Source organism: Cydia strobilella, chromosome 20, assembly GCF_947568885.1.
Source record: "Cydia strobilella chromosome 20, ilCydStro3.1, whole genome shotgun sequence".
In the NCBI taxonomy this organism is placed as follows: domain Eukaryota; kingdom Metazoa; phylum Arthropoda; class Insecta; order Lepidoptera; family Tortricidae; genus Cydia; species Cydia strobilella.
The window spans coordinates 9977585-10000247 of NC_086060.1; the positions used below are offsets into that span (position 1 = coordinate 9977585).

The 22663-nt window shown below is 34.2% G+C and overlaps 1 protein-coding gene across 1 annotated transcript; it reads left to right on the forward strand.

Moving 5' to 3' along the window:
* The first annotated feature begins 3076 nt into the window (after positions 1–3076).
* On the forward strand, positions 3077–22396 carry LOC134750627 (uncharacterized). The gene is made up of 3 exons (XM_063685846.1): positions 3077–3797; positions 8251–8378; positions 22179–22396. The coding sequence occupies exons 1-3, from the start codon at positions 3338–3340 to the stop codon at positions 22350–22352; spliced, it is 762 nt and encodes a 253-aa protein (XP_063541916.1). The 5' UTR covers positions 3077–3337; the 3' UTR covers positions 22353–22396.
* Positions 22397–22663: the final 267 nt, after the last annotated feature.

Genomic DNA, 22663 nt, shown 5'->3' on the forward strand with positions numbered 1-22663 from the left:
TAACGCTGGGATCCGCGCACCTCTGCGCCGCCTTTGCAATACATATAATAAACTATTCACGGCCGTAGACATTTTCAACACAAACAAAGTACGTTTCCAAAAGCAAGTCCTTGAAATCCTAGCTGAGACAACTTAACTTCCTTGTGTAGCTTGTTTCTGTAGTGTGCGTTAACCTTAGTTAAGTTTACTGTAGCATTAAGTACCTTACCTATATTATGTATAGTTCTTAGTGAGAGCGTTTTAGGAGGTAGGTGCATATGTTTTGAACTGTATCTTATTATCATTTGCTATTATTGTAAGTACTTACTTCTGTTGTTTCTCCAATAAAGAAAATAAAATAAAAATAAATGGGGGTTTACGAGCCTCAATGCCAAAGAGTTTGTCCAGTCATATATTGTTAAGAATATAAATTTAATGACAACACGTTTTATTTATAGAAATGCATTAGCAGCAAACGATTTATGCAATATTCCATACAAACAATGTTGCTTTTGCACTATCAAACAATAAATACATTATAAAAAATAATCCTAAAATACATTATAAAAAAAAAGCGCTGGTGCCATAGCGCTAAGGGCGTGCGACTTGCAATCCGGAGGTCGCGGGTTCAAACCTTGGCTCGTACCAATGAGTTTTTCGAAACTTATGTACGAAATATCATTTGATATTTACCACTCGCTTTTCGGTGAAGGAAAACATCGTGAGGGAACCGGATTAATCCCAAAAAGGCCTAGTTTCGTCTGGTTTGAAAGGTCAGATGGCAGTCGCTTTCGTACAAACTAGTGCCCACGTCAATTCCTGGGATTAGTTGCCAAGCGGACCCGATGCTGCCGTGAGCCGTGTCAAAATGCAGGGACAATGCGAGAAAAAATATATATACTATTATATTAATTCATAAATAGTCACGCAAAACAGTTCGGCTGGTTCTTAATTGATGCAAAATAGTTCGTACATGTCTAAGCCCTAAGCGTTAAGGCTCTTTAATTTTATTACGTAAAAAAATTAAAATGATTCAAATAAAACAGAATTCAATTGTCATTTAACATGTCAAAGGATAAATGTAAGGACATACTCGATGTATTTTATTATTATTATATTATAAGTAATTAATTGAGCAACATGGGCCGCGGAAAACCAGTCTCAGAAGAGGTTAGGAAAATTATAATTTCCAATAGTGATAGTGGAAAATTATAATTTAGAGAAATTTATAAGAAATTTCCAGTAAACCTTAATTAAATTCCTAATTTATTTAATTGGTTTACCTTTTCACTAAGGTCTAATTACATTGAAGTTAGAGCCGCAGGTCCAAGCGTGTACGGTTATATTATGCATTTGCTCTGCTTGATCGTAGCTGGAGGCAAAACTATCACTCACTCACTTTTGTCCAAAAACCAAAGGTCACATTTTGAAAGGCTAATGTAAGTATTAACTCTCACTTACCTACACGATAATGTTTTACTTAAGCGAGGTTTAGACTAGTAAGAACTTGCATGCAATTTACGTTACATTGCGGTATCTGATCAAACTTTTGAATGCAGTTTACCTTAGTAGTCGGCAATGTAACGTAAATTGGATGCAAGTTCTTGCTAGTCTACTCGTAAACTTCGCTTTACGGGTGGAAAATAATAATTAGGTACGTACCTTTTTAGTGGATGGCATAAACTTGTTTTTAATAATTATCTATTTACTTATTTATTTTTATAATTCAGTCTTGTAACCGAAAAACTCAGAGAGGGCAGACTCCGATGGTACGGTCATGTGATGAGACGGGACGACAACTATTCCGTAAAAACCGTGCTTAATATCACCACCAAGCAAAGAGCATCGGGTAGACCTCCGGCTTCCTGGTGGTCCACTGTCAAAAGAGACCTGAAGACGCAAAACATCCCACCACTGACAACACGGGACAGATTGTCCTGGCGCAGATGCACAAGAAGGCCCGACCCCAAATGAAGTTGGGAAAAGGGCAGGATGATGATGATGATGATAATTCAGTCTTGTAGTGTTTACATTAGTACCTACGCCAGTTCTTGGGATTAGCTGTTAGGCGGACCCCAGGCCCCCATGAGCCGTGGCAAAAAGCCGGGACAACGCGAGGCAGATGACGATGTGATGTTTTTAACATATAAGTTCAAGGCCATTGAACCTTGAAAAATAAATTTGTTAATTGATATAATCCTAGATTTTTTTTCGCTTCGCGCTGCACCCACACCTTAACTATATTCTGTTTGGCCCAGTGGTTGACTGGTAGAGAATGCCTCAAGGCATTAAGTCCGCCTTTTGTACATGTTCTTGTGCAATAAAGTTTAAAATAAATAATAATAATAAATATAAACATAGATAATCGTATTATGTCCCAAAGGGTTAAAACGGGACCCTATTACTCCACTGTCCGTCTGTCCGTCTGTCTGTCAGTGGGCTGTATCTCATGAACCGTGATAACTAGACAGTTGAAATTTTCACGGATGATATATTTCTGTTCGCTATAACAACAAATACTAAAAACAGAATAAAATAAATATTTAAGTGGGGCTCCCGTACAAGAAACATGATTTTTTGCCGTTTTTTAGATAATGGTACGGAAACTTCGTGCGCGAGTCCGACTCGCACTTGGCCGGTTTTAGTATTGTCATTATCTAAATATTTTCATATTATGATAATAACTGTAAAAATAATATCTAAGGATATTCGAAAACAACACTATGCTACCGATTATTGATCTTCAAAATACATATTAATTTATAAGTATAGAATTTAAAAAAAAAAATATCCAAAATCGACATAAAAAAGACATCATGAATATAATTATTTTTTCAGTTTTGTTTTATTTACCTAAATATTATTTTTGAAATCTGAATTTACAAAACCTAAAATAAAAGGTATCGAGATACAGCAAAATACTAATTAAATATAATATATTATAATATTCGAAACAATTTCTTGTTTACTATAAAATAAATATACGGGCTTATGTAGCGTGTGAACATCAGTTAATTCAACACTCAAAGAAGCTTTTTGAATGCCTCTTGATAACCGTGTCAAATGTGAATCTCAAAGCTTTCAAATAAAGGGTCATTATCAAACATGCCACCTCCATCCCTAAGTACTCCCTTCTACAGACTAACACTTACAAACAATTTTCCATTTCGCTACACTCGCACATCGGTAAAGACTAACGGTGGGAACACACCGGCGGTGAGCGGCGGCATTGCTCTAAAGCGGCATACAAACTCCTAGCGTCCCATTCGTAGTCCAACCGTTGTGCACTCACCCTAGCCCTCGATCTTAGAGGCACAGTTCTTTTTGCCATACAGCCTATAAATACGCGAGGCGCTTTATGTTCTTAAACAGTCTTTTTTTACCAACCGCACCGCGTGGATCTAACACAATGTTTGCAAAAGTGGTTGTTGTTGCGGCGGTCCTCGCGGTGGCGCGTTCAGCTCCCAGAGAAGACATGGGATTGAAGAGTATGCTGAGGATATATGAAGAATGTCAACGGACTAACGGGATTGTTCCTTGCTTAAAAAAGAAGGCTATATTGTTCTTCGATCGAGTGGCAAGGATGGAAGCTATTCCAGTCATCGATGGGATTGAGGTTATCAAATCTTCGGAGCCTGAAGTAGCACCTATAAGTGAAAAGGATATTGAAGCAACGCTGCCGAGGAATCTTCAGGATAAGGATGAGACTCTTTCAGAGATGCTGTGGGACAGGATTGCGTCCTTCGCCAATTCAAGGACCATTCAGCTGTCCCTTCCCAAAATGACTGGACAGGAGTTGAATAGGGGCGTCGAAGAAGGTAAATATTTAACTTATTTTGATTCTTAAATAGGTCGTCCAGCTCGTGCTTAAAATGTCTGCTGTTCTCGATAACAAAGGACACGAGTATTCTTAATATCCGTAATAATATTATATCAAAAACTATAGAAAAACAATGCATTTCACAACCAGACATTATGGTTTATTTTCCTTAACTTACGTGAACAGGCGAAACATGTTCCTGTTATTTTTGTTTTGTATATATATCGCTTTTTGCATTTAACAGACCTGCTTTGTTCATTTTTTTATTTACATATTTCTTTTATCTATGTTATTCGGCATGTATGCCCCCATCCCCCATTACACACCAAAACAATACTTATCAGAACAATATTATGTGAGCAGCGTAATCAATGAACATACGTATGTACCTAATCATCATCAATAAACCATGAGATAATCAAACTCATCCAACCGTTTAATACGTTATAAAACTTCAATTATCATGTTACATGATTGACACGTGGCGAATAATTAACGTATGATAAGCTATGTTTTGCATTTTATCAATGGACAGGTAATGATCAGATCTACTATAATCATTCACTAGTAACAGTCGTATTGAATATATTTACATATTTTAAAGTTCAACGGCCTGAACTTATTGTTATAAATAAACAACCACCCACCACTTTATGTTAGACCAGTATTATTGAGATCGGAGTACAATTTTACTATAGAATAGAATAGAATAGAATAATGTTTTATTGTATAACTGTGTACGTACAAAGGTGGTAATTAAAAATAATAAGTATTAACAGTTGCCTGCTAGGGCGTACAATTATGGTAGACAATCTACCTATCTTAAAACTAAACTTATACTTAAGTACTTACATCGTTATATATACATAGGTGTCTGTTAACTTGCAAAAAATTCATTGATATCATAAAATACTTTATCTATCAGCCAGTTCTTGAGCTTTCGTTTGAACATAAATCCGTCTAGCGCTTTCATGTCTAGAGGGAGATGGTTGAAAATACGGATAGCCATAACAAAAGTGCTCTTTTTGTACATAGAGTTGTTAACCCATATTATACTCATATTGCAGATTTTTTTATCAAACAGACTCCTTGTCATATCTAACCTAACCTACCTTTAAGGTCATAAAGTCAGAATCTTCTTAAGAATATTTTCTTACCACGTTTAAACACATAACATTGAATCACTAAATATTCGTCTGTTTACACAATGACGCATAAAGATACCGGAAAATGTTCTATTATATCATCAATAGATCGTGGTTTCCATAACATTACTAGTATAACTGTAGTAACTTTGACAAGGTCCAAAACTTTAACGTCATAAAACTATAGTATATAGGGTAATAATATCTACACGTAAACAAGTATCGTACTTTTATTTAAATTCAAAAGAAAATCACTTTTTCAACGCACTGTCGTATAAATAATAGGACTACTTAAATAAATGTCAAATGGAAACCTCAAATGACATGATATAAAAGTGGCGTGGTCAGTGCGTCCATTTGGGGCTATTGTGGCTGTTTATGTCTAATGACAGTCATAAAAGACACTTGACAGCGAGAAACTTCAACAACTCCAAAAAATAACACTTGACAGCAGCTGATTTTAGTAACTCCTACATAGATAAATATTTACCTAATACTTGCTCTTTATACTTAAGATGGACTAATTACCTACCTAACCCTTATACTATAACGAACAGATGTAAAAAGTAATGAAATAAATTCATTTGTATTTGTATTGTATTGTAATTTTTGGTCATTTGGTAATGTTTTTTTAATAAATCGGAACAAGTCACAAAAGAAGGATTGTAATACAGGCAAGCGAATGCGAAGGCAAGCAGCTTTCTAGCATTTCAAACATTTTCTTAATGACTACCGTTTGAGAGTTTGACACAAAGCTGATTTATTTTATCCTTTTTACTTCCACTGGGTAACAGAGACAAATCTTATGACTCCTCACATACAGTCGCCATCAGATATATCGGAGCGGCCGAGGTGTTCACAATATCTGAACACGCACTCTAACGCCTTGACAATAGAGGCGTGTTCAGATATTTGTGAGCGCCTTGGCCGCTCCGATATATCTGATGGCGACTGTACTAAAACACATACAGCCTTTCGAGCTGAAAACAAAAAAGTTTCAGTTAATAAACAACAGCCAAAATTAATTACATTATGCTTTGTTAGTCTGAGGAACATGTTTCTAAACAATAATAACAAAAGTCAAAGTCTATACATTTTGCTCTACCGATAGAATGACATGCATAAAATCTACTATATATATATATACTACCTATGATTCCCAATCTCAACGGGTTGATAAAACATTTTTGACGCTATCAACGCTAAAAACGATCTGCATCATAATCTTCTCCCACGCAGTGTTTTATTACATACCGTGAAAAAGTTACATAAAATTCAATTCAGTCACAATCACGCAATAACTTCAAGACAAGTCTATTAGAGATTATCAATGATCCGAAACTGAGGGAAAGTTCGTAATATTCACATAAATCACTTACAATGAAGATCACGAAATCGTGAGTACTATCTGCTACAGACTACAGTGCATAGTAAAACTTCATTAATTGCTTTCATTCATTAGTTAATACAAGATATCTTCACCTCTTGTGCTTTTATGTTCATTTTATCATATCTTTATATTTCAGATTCACTTTTCACGTCTAACATACTTGTATGGTGGTATCTAATGATTTTCACGTCTTTACCTGGCTGTTATTATAGTGAATCTTCTTATTTGTATTAAATAAAAGATTGGAAACGGATAATATCATATTATGTGACATCATTGCAATTGCATATATCCTATCAATTTTATCTACCGCCAAGTAGGCTGTATACTTATTTGCCATCGTCATGGCAAAGCAAAATAAGGAAATCAGAATACGACTATTACTAACATCGTCTGTATATTTAAGCCTAAAAAACATGACATAAGTAACACTTAACTATAATTAAGTAAATTTATCATCATTTTCAATATATCCGGCTTATAATTATTGTATAATAAGGAAGGAAAACTCTTCAATTGCTAATACTAACGATATTTACAGTCGCCATTAGATATATCGGAGCGGCCGATGTGTAAAAAAATATTTGAACACGCACTCTAGCGCCTTGACCATAGAGGCGTGTTCAGATATTTGTGAGCACCTTGGCCGCTCCAATATATCTGATGTCTACTGTACCGAAATGGGGTTTTCCTAGTGTGATAGTATACGATAATGTACTTTTAATTACACGGGTAAGTTAACACTTAAATGTAAATGTCGTTATGAAAACTGTTCATTTGTTTAACAACATAATGCATGTATAATTTGTTTGTCTGACAGTTGTCATTTGTAATAATTATGTAATATTAGTAGAACACGAAAGACAATAACGAATGAAATTCTTATTCTAACAATTACGAGTAGGTACGTTTTATTTAGCGTGCTATCATGCATACATTCCCCTTTGGTATTAACTCGGGGGAGTTTAGACATTACGAAATTTTTACCTATTTATAAAGACAGATTTTGAAAACATAAGCACGTAAAAATATTTTACTGTAAAATAAATGTTAATTTCCCTTGAAGCATACTTTTCCAGAGTTTTTGAAAAACCTTTAGTCTATTAATTTAGATTAGAATTTGATTGACCGGCAGACCGACCTAGGGGGTTCTCATTACCCCGTCGAGTTAATTTGCACTTTCATTTCATCATGTCATTAACGATGTAATGAATATCCCAAAGAGAAATCGAAATCTACGTATCTTTTAGAAGATAGTTTGCGTTTCTTAAATACTCCTTATATCAATGATCAGATTGTATACTAAAGAAACTTGTGGACCACTTGGTCACCTATCGACTTAGTCCAAACAAATAACCTGGACAAACTATACTTTTTAACCATCATATAACCTTACAACTACTGGAGTTATCTACGGAACCAATCTTAATTTATTCTTTGATTAGTAGAAAAGCTACTTGAAATTTATAAGTCCACTAGGCTTCAGTGATAGCAATTGATAATAATATTAAATCGCAGAAATCGTTCTTAAAAAGTAACCCCCGATAATCACTCTCGCGGTCACCCATCCATTATTTGACCGTAGCTGAACTTGCATATTAGATTAAACAATAAACATGCTCTTACATGTTTGCCAGTGTCTTGCTACTTTGTTTCTGCCATTATTTGATCAGCTACAAGAAGTCGACTGGACAAAATCTCCTCTAGGGATATAGGGATCTTCAGACGTCGTACGCTTCCCTCAACCAGCGGCAAAGGTTTCTTGCTATCTAGACCAGCAGGCGTATGATGGATGTCCACGTGATAAAATACCCGTCACTTTTTAATATAGCCCGATGGAAAGAGCCAAACTCTTGTCTTTATCACGTAGCAACTACGAGCATCCGATGTCTAACATGATATCATGTATTTTTCAGGACGAGGCAAGATGAAGAAGATGATGGGTATGATGGCGATGGGTTTCGCGATGAAGATGGCCGCCATGGTTCCGCTGGCTATTGCTGGACTCTTCATCTTAGCTGGCAAAGCCCTAATAGTCTCAAAGGTATGAATGTTTTAACAACATATAAATATCCATCTCTTATACAGTATGAATTTTTCAAATCAGTGTTATCACATTAGCCGATTATTAAACAGCCAAATTTTTTTTTGCTATTTCGGTCGGATATAATCTCCCACTTCGGTTTTCTGCCACTTTTAAATGGTGCCTACAAAGAAGTTAAGGAAATTATTATTTACAACGACGGGACTTAATCGCGTAAAATAAGTATTAAATTTACGCGATTAAGTCCCGTCGTTGTAAATAATAATGAGTAAAAATCGTGAAAGTTTAAATCAAAGTTAAGGAAATTTATGAATATAATGAATTCTATTCTATTCTATTACATTCTTAAAATTTTGTAAGTAAAAAAAACTTATATCGTTTGAAATTCAGTTGAAATCTAGGCCAGTAATTATCTTGTGACGGCCATGGTTCTGTTATAAGAGATTCGAGAAATAAAGAAGAAAAGTAACAAAAATACTATTATTTTTGCTGAGTATTCTTAAAAAAACTTTATACAGTTGTAATGACTGAATCTCCAGAATTGTACATGCGAATATCGCAATTAAGGGTATTCATATTTGAATAACCACCACTCCTAAGCCATTAACTTTGTAGTTTATTCAAACTTAACAACGCATAAACCCCAACTCAACATATATAAAACATCACAAAGATTGCAAGTAACTTGCAAATTGACCGGTTTATAGCAATTAAGATGCAATAGTCAGCGTTTTCGAGTAATTTAAGCAATTGTTAATGGCGATGCTTCCATAACCCCGCTATTACCGGCTTTCACAAAATTGGCAGAGTTCTCATGGTCAAAGATGACACTGGCGCTAAATTTTGACTTTCTATTTTGTGAACATCGCAATTTAACCCTGTAATGTTTAGTGAACATAATATCCCACAGATTCACAGAATCTAAACTTATCTACTTACCTATTTCGTTGTATTTTATTCACACTTATACAAGGATATCCAGAGTCATAAAATTATTGCTTTCGGTAACTATATAATACATTTATGCCAAAGTTATTTTTATTAAGAATATTTTTATTAGATTTAACCTTATTGTGTTAAATATACTGTTTAGAAATTTGACTATTATACCTCGTCATGACAGAGTCTTTTTAAAGAACTTCACGACGTTGCTCAATGTTTTCAATAAAGGACTTTTTTTTGTTATGATTTTTTCGGAATTCCTGAGCAGTAGTCATAAAAGTCATAAATCAAGAAAACTAATTATGATGAGGGAATTACAATTCAAAATACAAATACAAATAAATATATGAATGAATGATGAATAATGGATGATGAATGATGAATGATGAATGATGAATGATGAATGATGAATGATGAATGATGAATGAAATGAATTAGGAGAATCTCTTCTTCTTCCCGCTAGATCTGTTCCCATTTACTTGGGGTCGGCCTTCTTTGTCCTGAATTTCCAACTAGCGCGGTCTTACGCTACGTCTTTATTTAAATAAGCTTCTTTTAGGTATTTTTTATCCATCCTCCACCAGGTGGTAGGTGGTCTGCCTGAGTTGCGTTTAGTGGTGGTATTAAATGCATTAGATCAGTTAATTTTTATCAGCAATAGTCGATATGTAGGCATATCTTTCGTTTTTCTCAAAAAACGTAGTACACTAACCTTCAACTAACATTTCAATACTATCTTGATAATAACATATTCATCGCGGAGAAAACGAGACCATTAGAAAAAAGCATAATTGGCCTCTAATTTCATTGTTAATACATTTTCCTAGCCTTCACCTATTGTGTTGTATGGTTCACAAAGTTGGCGTGGGAATCATATCATTAGGTCTGCTATGAGATCTCTTGATCAATGTCACGATAGTAAACTGTGAACGTGTGAAATTGGCCCTTTTAACCGACGAAAAACAAAAGCTAATCCGACTCATATATTCTTTCAAACTAAGGATCTTTGTTTTCACTTTCAAGTGTTGAATGTACCTACTTGTTACATGTTCTTCATTTGTTTTCTTACACGTTCAGAATGACCGACAGACAAATGCGTACAATACGGAATAAAACTGACTAAATAATTCGCTGACACTTGTTCAAATGTTTAATTACTTTTAATCACCTTTCACGTATTTATCAAACATGAAAGCAACCGTTAAAGTATTCAAATATGACTGACACTTGCCAAATATACAAAAAATTTAACAGCTTTTGAGTTTTATATACTTATCATTTTAAACTACGGGACTTAAACTTCATAAACTTTTTATGTTATTATAACTTTCTATAACTGCTTACATAAGTACAGTAAGGCACGATCTTAATGAAAGGTCTAATTTAAACGAATAATAGCATATTTAATTGTCATTTATGTATGTTATGTGAGATAATTAGGGTTCCACGTTATCGTTGCATTTTCCATCTTAACCATAGAAATTTCCTTTCCCCTTTTATTTTTATAATTAGCCGTCATTATTTTATGATTACTCTTGGTTTTATTACGCTTGACATCATTTTCATTTTCTACGTTACTCCTAATATCTTTTAGTATTTTAGACTATTTAATTGAAAGATGAAGGTATCAAACCAGAGAATAGTTTGATAAAAAAATAATCACGTTTTTATAATAAAAATATTTTTGTGCATAAATTGTTTCAAACAAGCTAATCAATGATAATTATTTAACTAACTAGCGACCCGCCCCGGCTTCGTACGGGTGCAATGCTGATGTAATACATATAAACCATCCTCTTGAATCACTATCTATTAAAAAAACCGTATCAAAATCCGTTACGTAGTTTAAAAGATCTAAGCATACATAGGGACAGACATCCATCTAGACAGCAGGAAGCGACTTTGTTTTATACTATGTAGTGATAGTGATAAGATACAGGACAAACTGAAGGTAAATATAGGTATTGCAAAAAAAACTTTTTTGCAGTATGTCAGTTACCTACTGTTATGAACTTACATAATGATGAAATAAGATTTAATGCTCACATTCCTTATTGAGTGTTTACATTTTATCATTCCTATAAGTAAACTGTTCGGCATACTTCGCTCCTCAATAATGTGGCCAGTACTTGCCAGGTAAGTACAAGTTTAGTTGCATTTGACACAGAAGACAATGATAGTGCCGTTGCAGCGAGTTTTATATTATACCTCATAAACTGTGGTTTAAGTCAATGATCAGTACAGTTAGTAGAAAAAAATACATTAAAAAAAGCCAAAAACATCTTTTTTTAACAACAAATCAAATTAAAAGAAACGAAATAAAGAGGCCGAGGTTTTAAAGATACTCAAAAAACGTAAGCTACAGTACTTTGGCCATATCATGCGAAACAAGAAGTATGAACTTCAACTCATTATACAAGGAAAGATCTAAGGTAAAAGATCATCCGGACGAAGACGTAACTTATGGCTCAAAGATCTCCGAAAATGGTTCAAACAGAGCACAAGTTCATTATTCCGCGCAGCTAAGTCTAAATTTCGTATAGCTCACATGATATCTGACCTTAGGAGATGGCATTGGAAGAAGAAGAATTAAACAAATTAAGTAAATAACTCAGAAGATAAAAAGATACCGTTGGCGACGGGATCCCTTTGTTTGACATAAAGTTTTAAGTCATGTTTTCAGACGACCTTGCGCAGGCGCGCCGCATCCCTGGTGCGCCGGGTGCGGGACAGTCCCAACATCATCTTAAGGATGATAGCGGATAAGCCGGATTGTCCGCTAATGTTACACTGTGCGGGGCTACATTCCCCAATGGGCTCCATACAGTGGTAACTTGTAGGTTAAGTGTGTAGGTTTAGGTATAGGTATAATTGTTATTAGGCTTAGGTATACTAACCCTCTTGAAACTGTTTTTTACTAACAGAATGTATGTGTCACGGTTACACGAAATAAATGATTTCAAATTCAAATTCAAATAATCTAAGTCTTAATTCAACCATTAAAGTCGAAAATAAATATTTGTCCTTTATAAAGGATTCAATATATCTGTTATTCTGACGCTACTTGTTAGAAATGTCTCATTACAGGCACAGCCGGCTTTCTGGTTTAATTCTGGAACGCTTAAGTCACGACACGGCTCAGCCCACTTGGAAAGTAAAATCTTATTGAAATGTTGCATATAAAAAAAATTAAAAAATTTAAAAAAATCGTTTATTATCAGGAAATTAAAGAATGGATACATACTTTACGGACTGAAAATATAAAATTGTTATAAACTTATAAACGAAATTTTTTTTTTTACTTGAAAATCATTTTTGCAGCCTAAAAAATTTACATCGAATACTTATACCTTTAAATTTTAGCTGTATATGTATTTAATATAATGGTTATTACAACCACCGAAGCAGAATATATAACACCTTACCAATTAGTATGGAAATCACAAACTTATTCTGAAGCGGACCAATTAGTTTTCGTATCAAATTCAACCGTTTTCTGGCACACATTTTCAAGTAAGCCGACTAAATACCGCTTTTGCTACCATTTTCATTTGAGCTTATCTGGATAACCTAGTTCCGGAGTACATTTTGATGCATTGATAATATTGAATTATGGTGCATTCAAGCATGAGCGTAGCGGGTAGCGAAAATCTAGATGGCGATAAACGGTATTAAGGTTAAATACTTTTTAAATATGATAGTATTTTAGACATTAAACCTAAACGCAACATACGATATATTGGGTAATTGTGTATACAATAGTCTACCCTCATGATAGAGGCAAGACTTTACTCCTACATAATACCGATTGTACTATCACGCTCTGCGATTGTTACGCCATTTAGGATCCTAGCTAAATTGGTTGTTCCATACTTGCGCTATGGTATGTCCAATTTAGCTAGAACCCTAAATGTAACAATCACGGAGCGCGGCTGTACGTACAATTATACTATATAATTTTACCGTTTATGAGAAAATGACTTCAAGTTTTCAAAGACTATACAATTATAAAATTACATACTTATTTGTTTTTAAAATATGCGCTTTTAACACACACTCATTACTTTTACCAATAGGTACATAGAGAGCTATATTTTTAATATTCCTAGCAATTTTTTCATTTTATTCATAAGTAATTTTTCTTCTTCATATTCATTATCCATACCAAAAAATATATTTACTTAATAATAATAGTCTCTCCCGCCCATAGTGCTAATTATATTTCTCACATTCCATTTTGTTTTGAATCTTTATTTTGATAAATCACAACTGCATTTGTTTTGGCAAGTTTTAGTTTGTGGGCGATGTTTGTACTCCACCTTTTACTTTAACCTCTCTGCTACTTCCTTGGCCCAATCCTGCAAAAGTATTCAAACACAATATGTGTTAACTGCACAGATAAGAAACGCGTTCTCAATGATCTCGGCACTGATTCAGCGCAACAGTTTACACGATGCAAAAACTGTCAACAATAATGAGAATTTAATCGTCGGTGAGAAGAGTTTTTACTCATTGAGTCAAGGTCATTGCCATCAGTGTGCCATAAGTCTGGTTTTGATTTATGCCGGATTGTGGGAATATGTTCAAGGAAATGAAGAATTGAAAGAAGTTGTTTATAGATTATTGGTAGGTATGGATAATGAAGAGATTTATAACGATGCGATATGAACATATAACTGAACGTATTTTGGTTAGATTATATAACATTATAAATAGGTATTGCTACCACATCACCTACAAACTTTAATGGTTAGCACAAATCATCCAGTCATTCAGTTTTTTCCATTTTTAGATTATTGATATCTGTGCTAAACTGTTTTTTCATGTATCTTTTTTTTCTCCGACGGTGGAATTTTAGAGTTCCTCGTAGTTCGATGATCGAACAAAGTGAAATATGAAATTGCTTACAGTCCTAGGTGGTCGCCAGTAAGGTATAAAATTCCTTGTCGTCCGACATGTCGGAAAAGACTGTCGGACCACGCGGCCAGAGGGCAATTTTTATAATAGAAAATTATTGTGAACGAAAGTCAGTGATTTATAGCATCATCGAATAAATCAAATGTTAAAGCAATCATAGCGGCTGTGGGTAATACCTTGATGACTGACATAATAATTATCGTGACCCTGCCGGAGGTCAAGTTGAAAGTGCAGTCAATTAAAGCGAAAAATGGCTGTGTAATCTCATGTAACAGTTCAATTAAAAAACAAAGTAGAAAGTTTATAATCTTTTCTCTCTTCTATTTTTTAGTCTTGTCTAAATTTTAACGGTTTTCTGTGAAGTGCGCTTACTTATACCTATACATAGAATGTATTCGGCAAACGTACTACTAAAAAAAACATGCTTAACTGACAACCTATTCATATTTTTCACATTGACAGTCTACATAAGGGCCACATAAGTGTATTATTTGGCCCTTAACACCCACGACGTACTTTTATTCAATTATGGAACTTTGAGTGAAAGTTATAATCATAATACAAATAATTATGGATGATTGACGTGAGTTATTCTTATATTTTAGCCATATATCAATGTCTGGTCACGAGCTGTCATCGGCGTGTGACCTTTACTTTCGCCGTAATGCGATTATTGAGCATATTTGACCTGCGTGGCTACCACCAGTTTCGAGAACGTAACTTACTTTATATGCATCTCGCTCGTACTCGCATAGTAGTGCGAGCGAGATGTGTTGAAAGTAACGTAGACGTTAACGTATATGTCAGTTTTGAGTGTTTTGACACTGTCAGTGACTCATGGTACGGATACTGGAGCTAAGAAAATGTTATGGTATAGGTTCTTGTTTTGGTCTATGTTTTGACATGACGCTTTTATTGCTTTCTTATACCCATTTTGATAGTAATTTTTTTTTACTATTTCTTTATTATATTATTTGGAGTGAATTTTACTTTCTGTTATTGGAAACATGAATGAATATCAAAGTATATTCTTTAACTACCGGCCAACCAAAAATTACTCAATGTCCAAGAAGGACAGAATTAAGACATGTGCCATTATTATCTAGAAATTTTACAAAATAGGATAGATGATCTTCGTTTGTTAGATTACCTTCTTACATCTACAAAAGGATTAAAACATAACCCGGTTAAAATAATAAAAAAAATTAGATGAAAATAGAGAAATACCACGCCTCATTTTCTCCTTACTACAAAGTTACAAACTCGGAAATAGAAATAGATACTATCACAACATAGTCGCTAGCACAATCATTCCGAGGCAGAAATGTGGACCCAGTCCTTTAGTAGGTCGTCGCCATTATATATAACTATCTGTAGTTGTCTAAGTAATGGCGCTATTTAACTTTCTACCAAGGTTTTAGGATATATAGGCAAAGATAGATATAACTCCGTAATAGATAGATACAGTCTAAGGAAAAAACGTGCCTCGAAAATCAAGAAAATTTGATTCTCGTTGAGAGGGCGCTACTAGTTTTGGCCTACAGTCGAATAGATGGCGTTGACGGTTTCGTTTGTTATTTAACAATTTTAACGCATATCAGTGAAAGAACATGGGTCAAAATCATAAAAATAATTAATGCAAATAAAAAAAAAACATTTATCTATATTTAAATACATTCTATCGTATTTTTATAAATCTTCATTTTTAGTTTTAAAGTGTGTCGACAGATGGCAGTGAATTTACTGGGGTTACAAAATTTACTATGACAGTACCGCTCTAGTATAAGTTACTCTATGATATAGGTAATGGTTTCAATTATAACAGTGGGGTGTTTACGTACTTGCTACCTACTATGTAACTTTTCACTATACTAACTAGTGTTTCTAGTTAAATGAGTTTCTAAAATGAATTTAACGACTTGGCATTTGTCATAGTTAAGTTGTAGTTAAAGTAAAGACTGTATACCAATTTTCAAAATTAGGGCGGCGTTCGTATGTCAACTGTCGCCATATTTTACAATTTCCTTGATAAAATGAGTGACGTTCGTCGCCGAAATACTAATGTGATTATGAATGACGTACATTCCGTCACTCATTTTATCAAGGAAATTCACAGACGGAGCGGCGGTAACAACGACGTCGCAACGTAAAAAGAGTAAATTTTCAGTTACAGGCATGTAAATATTTCATGAGACGTGTTATCGAAAAATCATACATTTTATGGCAGTTACTTTCATTTACGTGGCTCCATACCTTTTGAATTATATTTTATCATAAGTATGCCTGAGTAACCCTTGTTCTCTTCTACGCTTCTTAATTCTGGATATAGTAGTTTTGTTCATTCGCCTACTAAAATATTAGAGCAAACGCGTGTGGAGATGGAACTTAAAATTAACCTGGATTGATTTTATCATCACTACAATCCCACTGCTGGGCACTGGTCTACTTTCATTGTACAAAGTTTGAGCTGTAGCCCCCAAGCTCGCCCACGGGTTAGGGATTTCAAACAGTTCTTATGAATAATATTAGAAGCGCTGGTAGCTGAGAGTTAAGGCGTGCGAAATCAAACCCGAAGGTCGTTCGTTCAAACCCTGGCTAGTAATCAATTGCTCGGGACTTATGTACAAAATACGTATGACTTGATATTTACTAGGGGGCCTAGCCAACATGACAATCGTACATCGACAAACGCCCAACGGAAAGAAAAAATATATCGGAATGATAGATGCTACTAAAATTCATGTGACTATTTCTAAGTTTCGCTTGGTGTTTTCTATCAACGAATGTTATTTTGGCTAGGCTCCCTGTTGATGTTGTGAAAGGGAAAAATTGTGAGAAAACCTGCGAAGGAATTCAAAGGTGCGTGTGATTTTTTATTATCATAATATAACTACCATGAACAACCATTACCTACTCTCACAATTATATTAAGCGTGATGGCTCTAATATCTATATACTACGATAATCGTGACACAGTACTTATATTAGGGAATAAAACACTAATTCGCTGTAATACACACACATGTGCAGAGCTTGCCTTTATTATTATTAAGGGGATAGGCTTAAAAAAGTTAAGGTGTTTAAAATGTTACGGCGGTGGATTGGTACTTTTTATATTATTATTTTTTCGTAAATTTTTTTTGCGGATTGTGCTGTATGAAAAGTTCAACATTCAAAACGGACTTAACTTAACTGCTTATATGCTGCTTAGCTTGTCTTGTTACAATTATAATTTTATATGTACTATAAACACAACATAATATTGTTATGTGTTAACTTCCGCATCTAAAAATTAATTCAAAATTAGTTTCAAAGCATACTAAAATAGTGTGCAAGCTATACACCTCGCAAACCCTCATGGCTTTGCAGTTTTGGGGAATTTACAAAGCCTGAATGGACAAAAATGGTCTATATATAGTTATTGAACCTTCTAAAAAAAAACATGAGAATCAGTTGAGCAAATGTAACCTGTAGAGGAGAACATACGAAAGCATTTTTGACCTTCGCTTTCGGTCAATTAAAATTCCCTATCATTCGAAATATAATATTTGCACGTTTGCAAGCTAAGAATTTCGAAAATATTGTTTGATTTAAGAATTGCAAGATTCACAAACATTATTCTCATACGATATCACTTTCCCAGTGACCTTCCAACCTGCGCTTCGTGATGCAGGCGCGCTTTCTAGACCTCAGCCTTGTATTGGGTCGTGAGGTCGCATATCCTACGAGATCTTCGTGTGGATTTAATGGAGAATTTCTATTGTGACCTTGAATGTCTACCTATTAAATTACTATATCAGAATCAGAATCAGAATAGCCATTTATAAAATTGACACATGCTTAGGTACATTGTTTCAGTAGTTACATTAATTGGTTATTATGTATTTAACGAAATAATTCAAACTTGAAATGGCCTCTCCTTCAGGGAGAAGAAGGAGGCAGGGAAATTACTATATACAACAAATGATTTGGTATAATAATAATTATTATTTGAAAAATTATTAGTTGAAACCAAAATTAATTGTCTACATTTAAATCATACTTAAATGTGACCATTTATAAGGAAAAACAACCTTTTCTGTTCTCCACCCGGAAAGCGTAAACTTTCGGCCCGCTGCGCTAAACGAAGTTGCTGCTTACCGGCTCTGTCGAACATAAAAACAGTACTAATGCTTTCACACCTTGGCCAGTAAATAAGAAAGCCTCAATAGGCTAGATGACAAATTTTCATTACTAGTATCAATCGATCAGGTTTGTTTTAGCATCAAATGTCTATATGGGACCCATTGCATTAAAGCAATACAAAAGTCAGAAATAATAGTCAAACCCCGACAGTCGTACTTCACTCGCGAAACGCTTCTAACAAAACGATAAGTGAACGTGACGTCAAGTTCACTGAGAGCCCATTTTGAATGTATGGACAAAATAAGAAAATTGCGTTATTGTCGGTGAAATATTGCGTTTATGTATATAGTTGCTGTACAATATTTTTGTGGACAAAATGTAAGGAATCGAATGGTACCCTTACTTTTTTCCTTTCTATTATATCTCGTATTGTTATCGTATCGAGTAATTATCACGTTGTTTTAATTGACCGGTATGGACATTTTTGTTATTATTTTAATCAATAGTACTCGTGATTCTGAATCTAAATAACTCAAAAGTTGTTAAGTTTTCGAAAGAAAGTAAATCCTAGTTAGCGTAGTTTTAGGTTAATTCAAGAAGAAAACAAGACGAATTAAAAGCTTGCTCATTTTTCCCTACCGTCCCCTATAAGGAATATATCAGGTAATAACGCATATTACTTAATCTGTTCTTTTGTTATTATGTACAATCGAACAAACTGATTTGTGACCAGAACGTTTGGTTTCCACAGTACTTAAGTGTCATAATAATTTTACTTTTTGAAGCAATGTAATCCCAATGACGTAATTAATGTGAAAAGGTTTCACATTCGATAGGTACCTACGTATTGCGTTGCATGTCATTTTATATAAATATAAGCTTTATGATTCGTGTCGCAAACAATCCATTGCTCCCACGGGTAACATTACGAAATCCAAGGCATAAACAAACAATGCGTTCCATTAATCCTTATATCTAATAAGCCTTTAGGTTTAGAATCGATCATTATGCTGGTATTCTAATGTTTATCTTTTGACCTTCGATGGTCGATTTTAGCTCAATTGGTTTCGCTTACGTGCAAATAACAAAATGTGTTGATGTAGAAAAAAATCTGATTTTGCGATATTTTTGGAATAAATACCCATATCAAATAGCTTGGAGCAAACCTAACCTTAGCGTTGTAATTTTAAAATAACCCTTTAAGACGAAAGTCGACGATCGCACGAAATCGCTTTTTCATAAAAAGGTCGTCCCCATTTTCCTCCTTGAATATTGAAATTATGGAAAATATTTTAACACGATTTGATGCATAAATATTAACCATAATAATAGTCCCGTAATAACCATAGCCCCTTCGTTTGATTTATTTTTATTTTTACCCCACTTTTTGCTAGATATTCATTTATGTGGGGTCACAGTTTTGGCCTTACTTGAGCCACTTCTCTGGGAGCCTTTTATTTCTATTAAGGCTTAAAAGTAATTATATCATGTCACTAGACGAAGTGTAAATATATCCTATAAACATTATACTAGAATCTATAACATTAAGAAGCAAATAATCTTATTACTCAAGGCATAGAACTCCCTACTCCTTTTGGCAGTCCCAAGCTAATATTTCTATGGATGGTATAGAAAGGATCGCAATCTCTTATGGCAGAATTGTTGTAAAAGTGACCGCGTTAAGCTTTAAATAATAGTTTCTAATCTCTCCGGTGGCGCTAGTTAGGCTCTGGGACATGAGTATAACATGAACCATATAAGGCAACAAATAACCCGACCAAATTACGTAGGTTGTTTTTGGTAGTATTTCGGTGTATGGTGGCGCCGCCTAATTACTGTTTTTTGATGTACACTTTTCATACATAGAGATTTGGCTCCTTTATGCAGTCTCCATGAATATTTCATTAAAACTGCTGCAAAAAAATACATCGTTGGCAACACCGCATTGAAATTAGAGGCACAGTCTTTTGTTTGTTGTAACACGTCCCAGTCTCTTTAAAAAGCATCTAGTGTGCACACTTAACTTATCAGTAAATAAATATTAAGCCATAGTTATATGCAAAACTGTAGTGTTGCAATATGAGTTTATAGAATTTTATAGTTCAGTTTAAATAGATAAACGAGGAGATGCAGTAGTGAAATAAAATATTTTTTATTGTCTATTCAAGTAAATCTCGTGCGGCGTTTGTTTTCATCAAAGCCTTAAGAGATTTACTTATATAGATTGTAAAAATAACACCCTAGTTTTGGTAAATGAGGTTTGTTTGGTTTGATACGGTGTTTTCTAAATTGAGAAGTGATTTATTTTTATTAAGGTTCTTCCGGTAAGTGACCTGACACTCCAGTCCTGTGCGGTATGCGGTGTTCACCTGTTTTTTTAACCCCGACGTAATAGGTTATTATTATAAATTTAACCGCTATGTGTGTGTGTCTGTGGAACCGTAGCTCTTCAATAAACGGATGTGCCGATTTAGATGCGGTTTTTTTATATATTTGAAAGCAGGTATTCTAGTTGCGATTTTATCATAATCTCATAATCGGTTATTCCGTTTTATTGCTTTTGATTTTTTTTTAATTTAAATTTAATTTGGTAATAAAATCATAATCGTAAACGGTCACCGTAGCCTATGAAGGTTTGTAATGAAAATAAACGCGCAAACCTTAACGCAGATGCCACTGCAATCGTTTAAAAAAACAAGTCTACATATTCCAAATCCAAACTTAAACCATAGACTACAGAATTTGTTTCCATGACAGTTAAAACCATTTTTTTTCTTATATATTTAAGCGTACCTATTATTATTGTTTTAATTTTTGGAATATTGTTAGTAAATATTTGGATATTTTTCAATGAAATTAATTTTGTTTAATTTTTTTACCTTATCTGTGAGATTTAAATCCCATTTCAGATATTACTCGAACACGTTAGCAAAATGTTATAATATAATATAAATCGAAAAAAAATATATATATGTATAGCAGATATGGTTAGTCTTGCTTAATACCAAGTGCTCACATTCAACGTATTTTTTTCTACAAAATAACTATTTTTGAAATTTGACATGATACGATACGTAACCAATTACGTTTGCTGTTATACTTCTCGCGTCGAATAATGGACCAGACCCGTACAGTCGAGTTCATAAATATGTGTACATTTCTTCACCTTAATCCATTGCAATAAGGTGAAAAAATGTATACATATTTATGAACTCGACTGTACCATGAGTTACTGACTGTGTCAAAACCGACATAAACGCTAACGTCTACGTAATTTACTTTATATGCGAGTAAGAGCGAGATGCATAGAAAGTAAGTTACGTTCTCTATAGCGTTAATGTCAGTGTCAAACTGGTGGTAGCCACACTGCGACAGTTCCTTCAAGTCTCACAATTTACTTGGGCTTAATATATAATAGTAATAATAATTGAACAACTATATTCGTATCATATTTTTATTACTTTAATGTAACATTGAATAACAATTAGAAATACATATAAAACTTAAAAAACTAAAACTAAAAATAAATAAAACTAATCTTAAAATAAATACCTAAAAACTAATCCCCTGCGGCACGCGGCATGGTGCCGTAGATGCTGGCAGCATTTCCTCGCTGTACTGCAATGAATACATTAATGGTTACTTCCAAAAAAAGTCTACAAACATTTTACGTGATAGCTACTCCATGTAAAAATTTACTGTAATAGTAGGGACCATCATACGATGAAAGGTACCTATATTTTTCATTTTCTCCGTGTTTATCATCCCAATATCTGAATAAAACTACAAAAAATGTAACTGTATTTTTCTTTCCAGATTGCCCTTCTCCTCTCAGGCATCATAGCTCTCAAGAAGATCATAGCACAGAAGAACAGCGGCGGCGGTGGCCACGACAGCGGCTGGTCTTCGGGCGGCACCAGCGGCGGCTGGGACCGTCGTTCGTACAACGATGTCTCAGAACTCGCCTATTCGGCCTACAAGAAAGACTAAACCTTATTACTGTTAGACCTAAGTCTAATTTCTAATGCCACATGTTTGTTTAGTTTTTAATTTCGAGTGGATAAACCGTACGCCTCAGAATTGCCTATTCGGCGTACAAGAAAGACTAAACCTTATTACTGTTACACCTAAGTCTAATTTCTAACGCCACCTCATGTTTGTTTAGTTTTTAATTTTTAATTTCGAGTGGATAAACCGTCGTACGTCTCAGAACTTGGCTATTCGGCGTACAAGAAAGATTAAATCTTATCACTATCACATCTAAGTCTAATTTCTAACGCCACCTCAATGTTTGTTTAGTA

Coding starts and splice junctions, on each gene's coding strand:
- LOC134750627 (XM_063685846.1), top strand. CDS start 3,338: ATGTTCTTAAACAGTCTTTTTTTACCAACCGCACCGCGTGGATCTAAC. Junction 3,798..8,250: donor GAATAGGGGCGTCGAAGAAG/GTAAATATTTAA, acceptor TGTATTTTTCAG/GACGAGGCAAGATGAAGAAG. Junction 8,379..22,178: donor AAGCCCTAATAGTCTCAAAG/GTATGAATGTTT, acceptor TTTTCTTTCCAG/ATTGCCCTTCTCCTCTCAGG.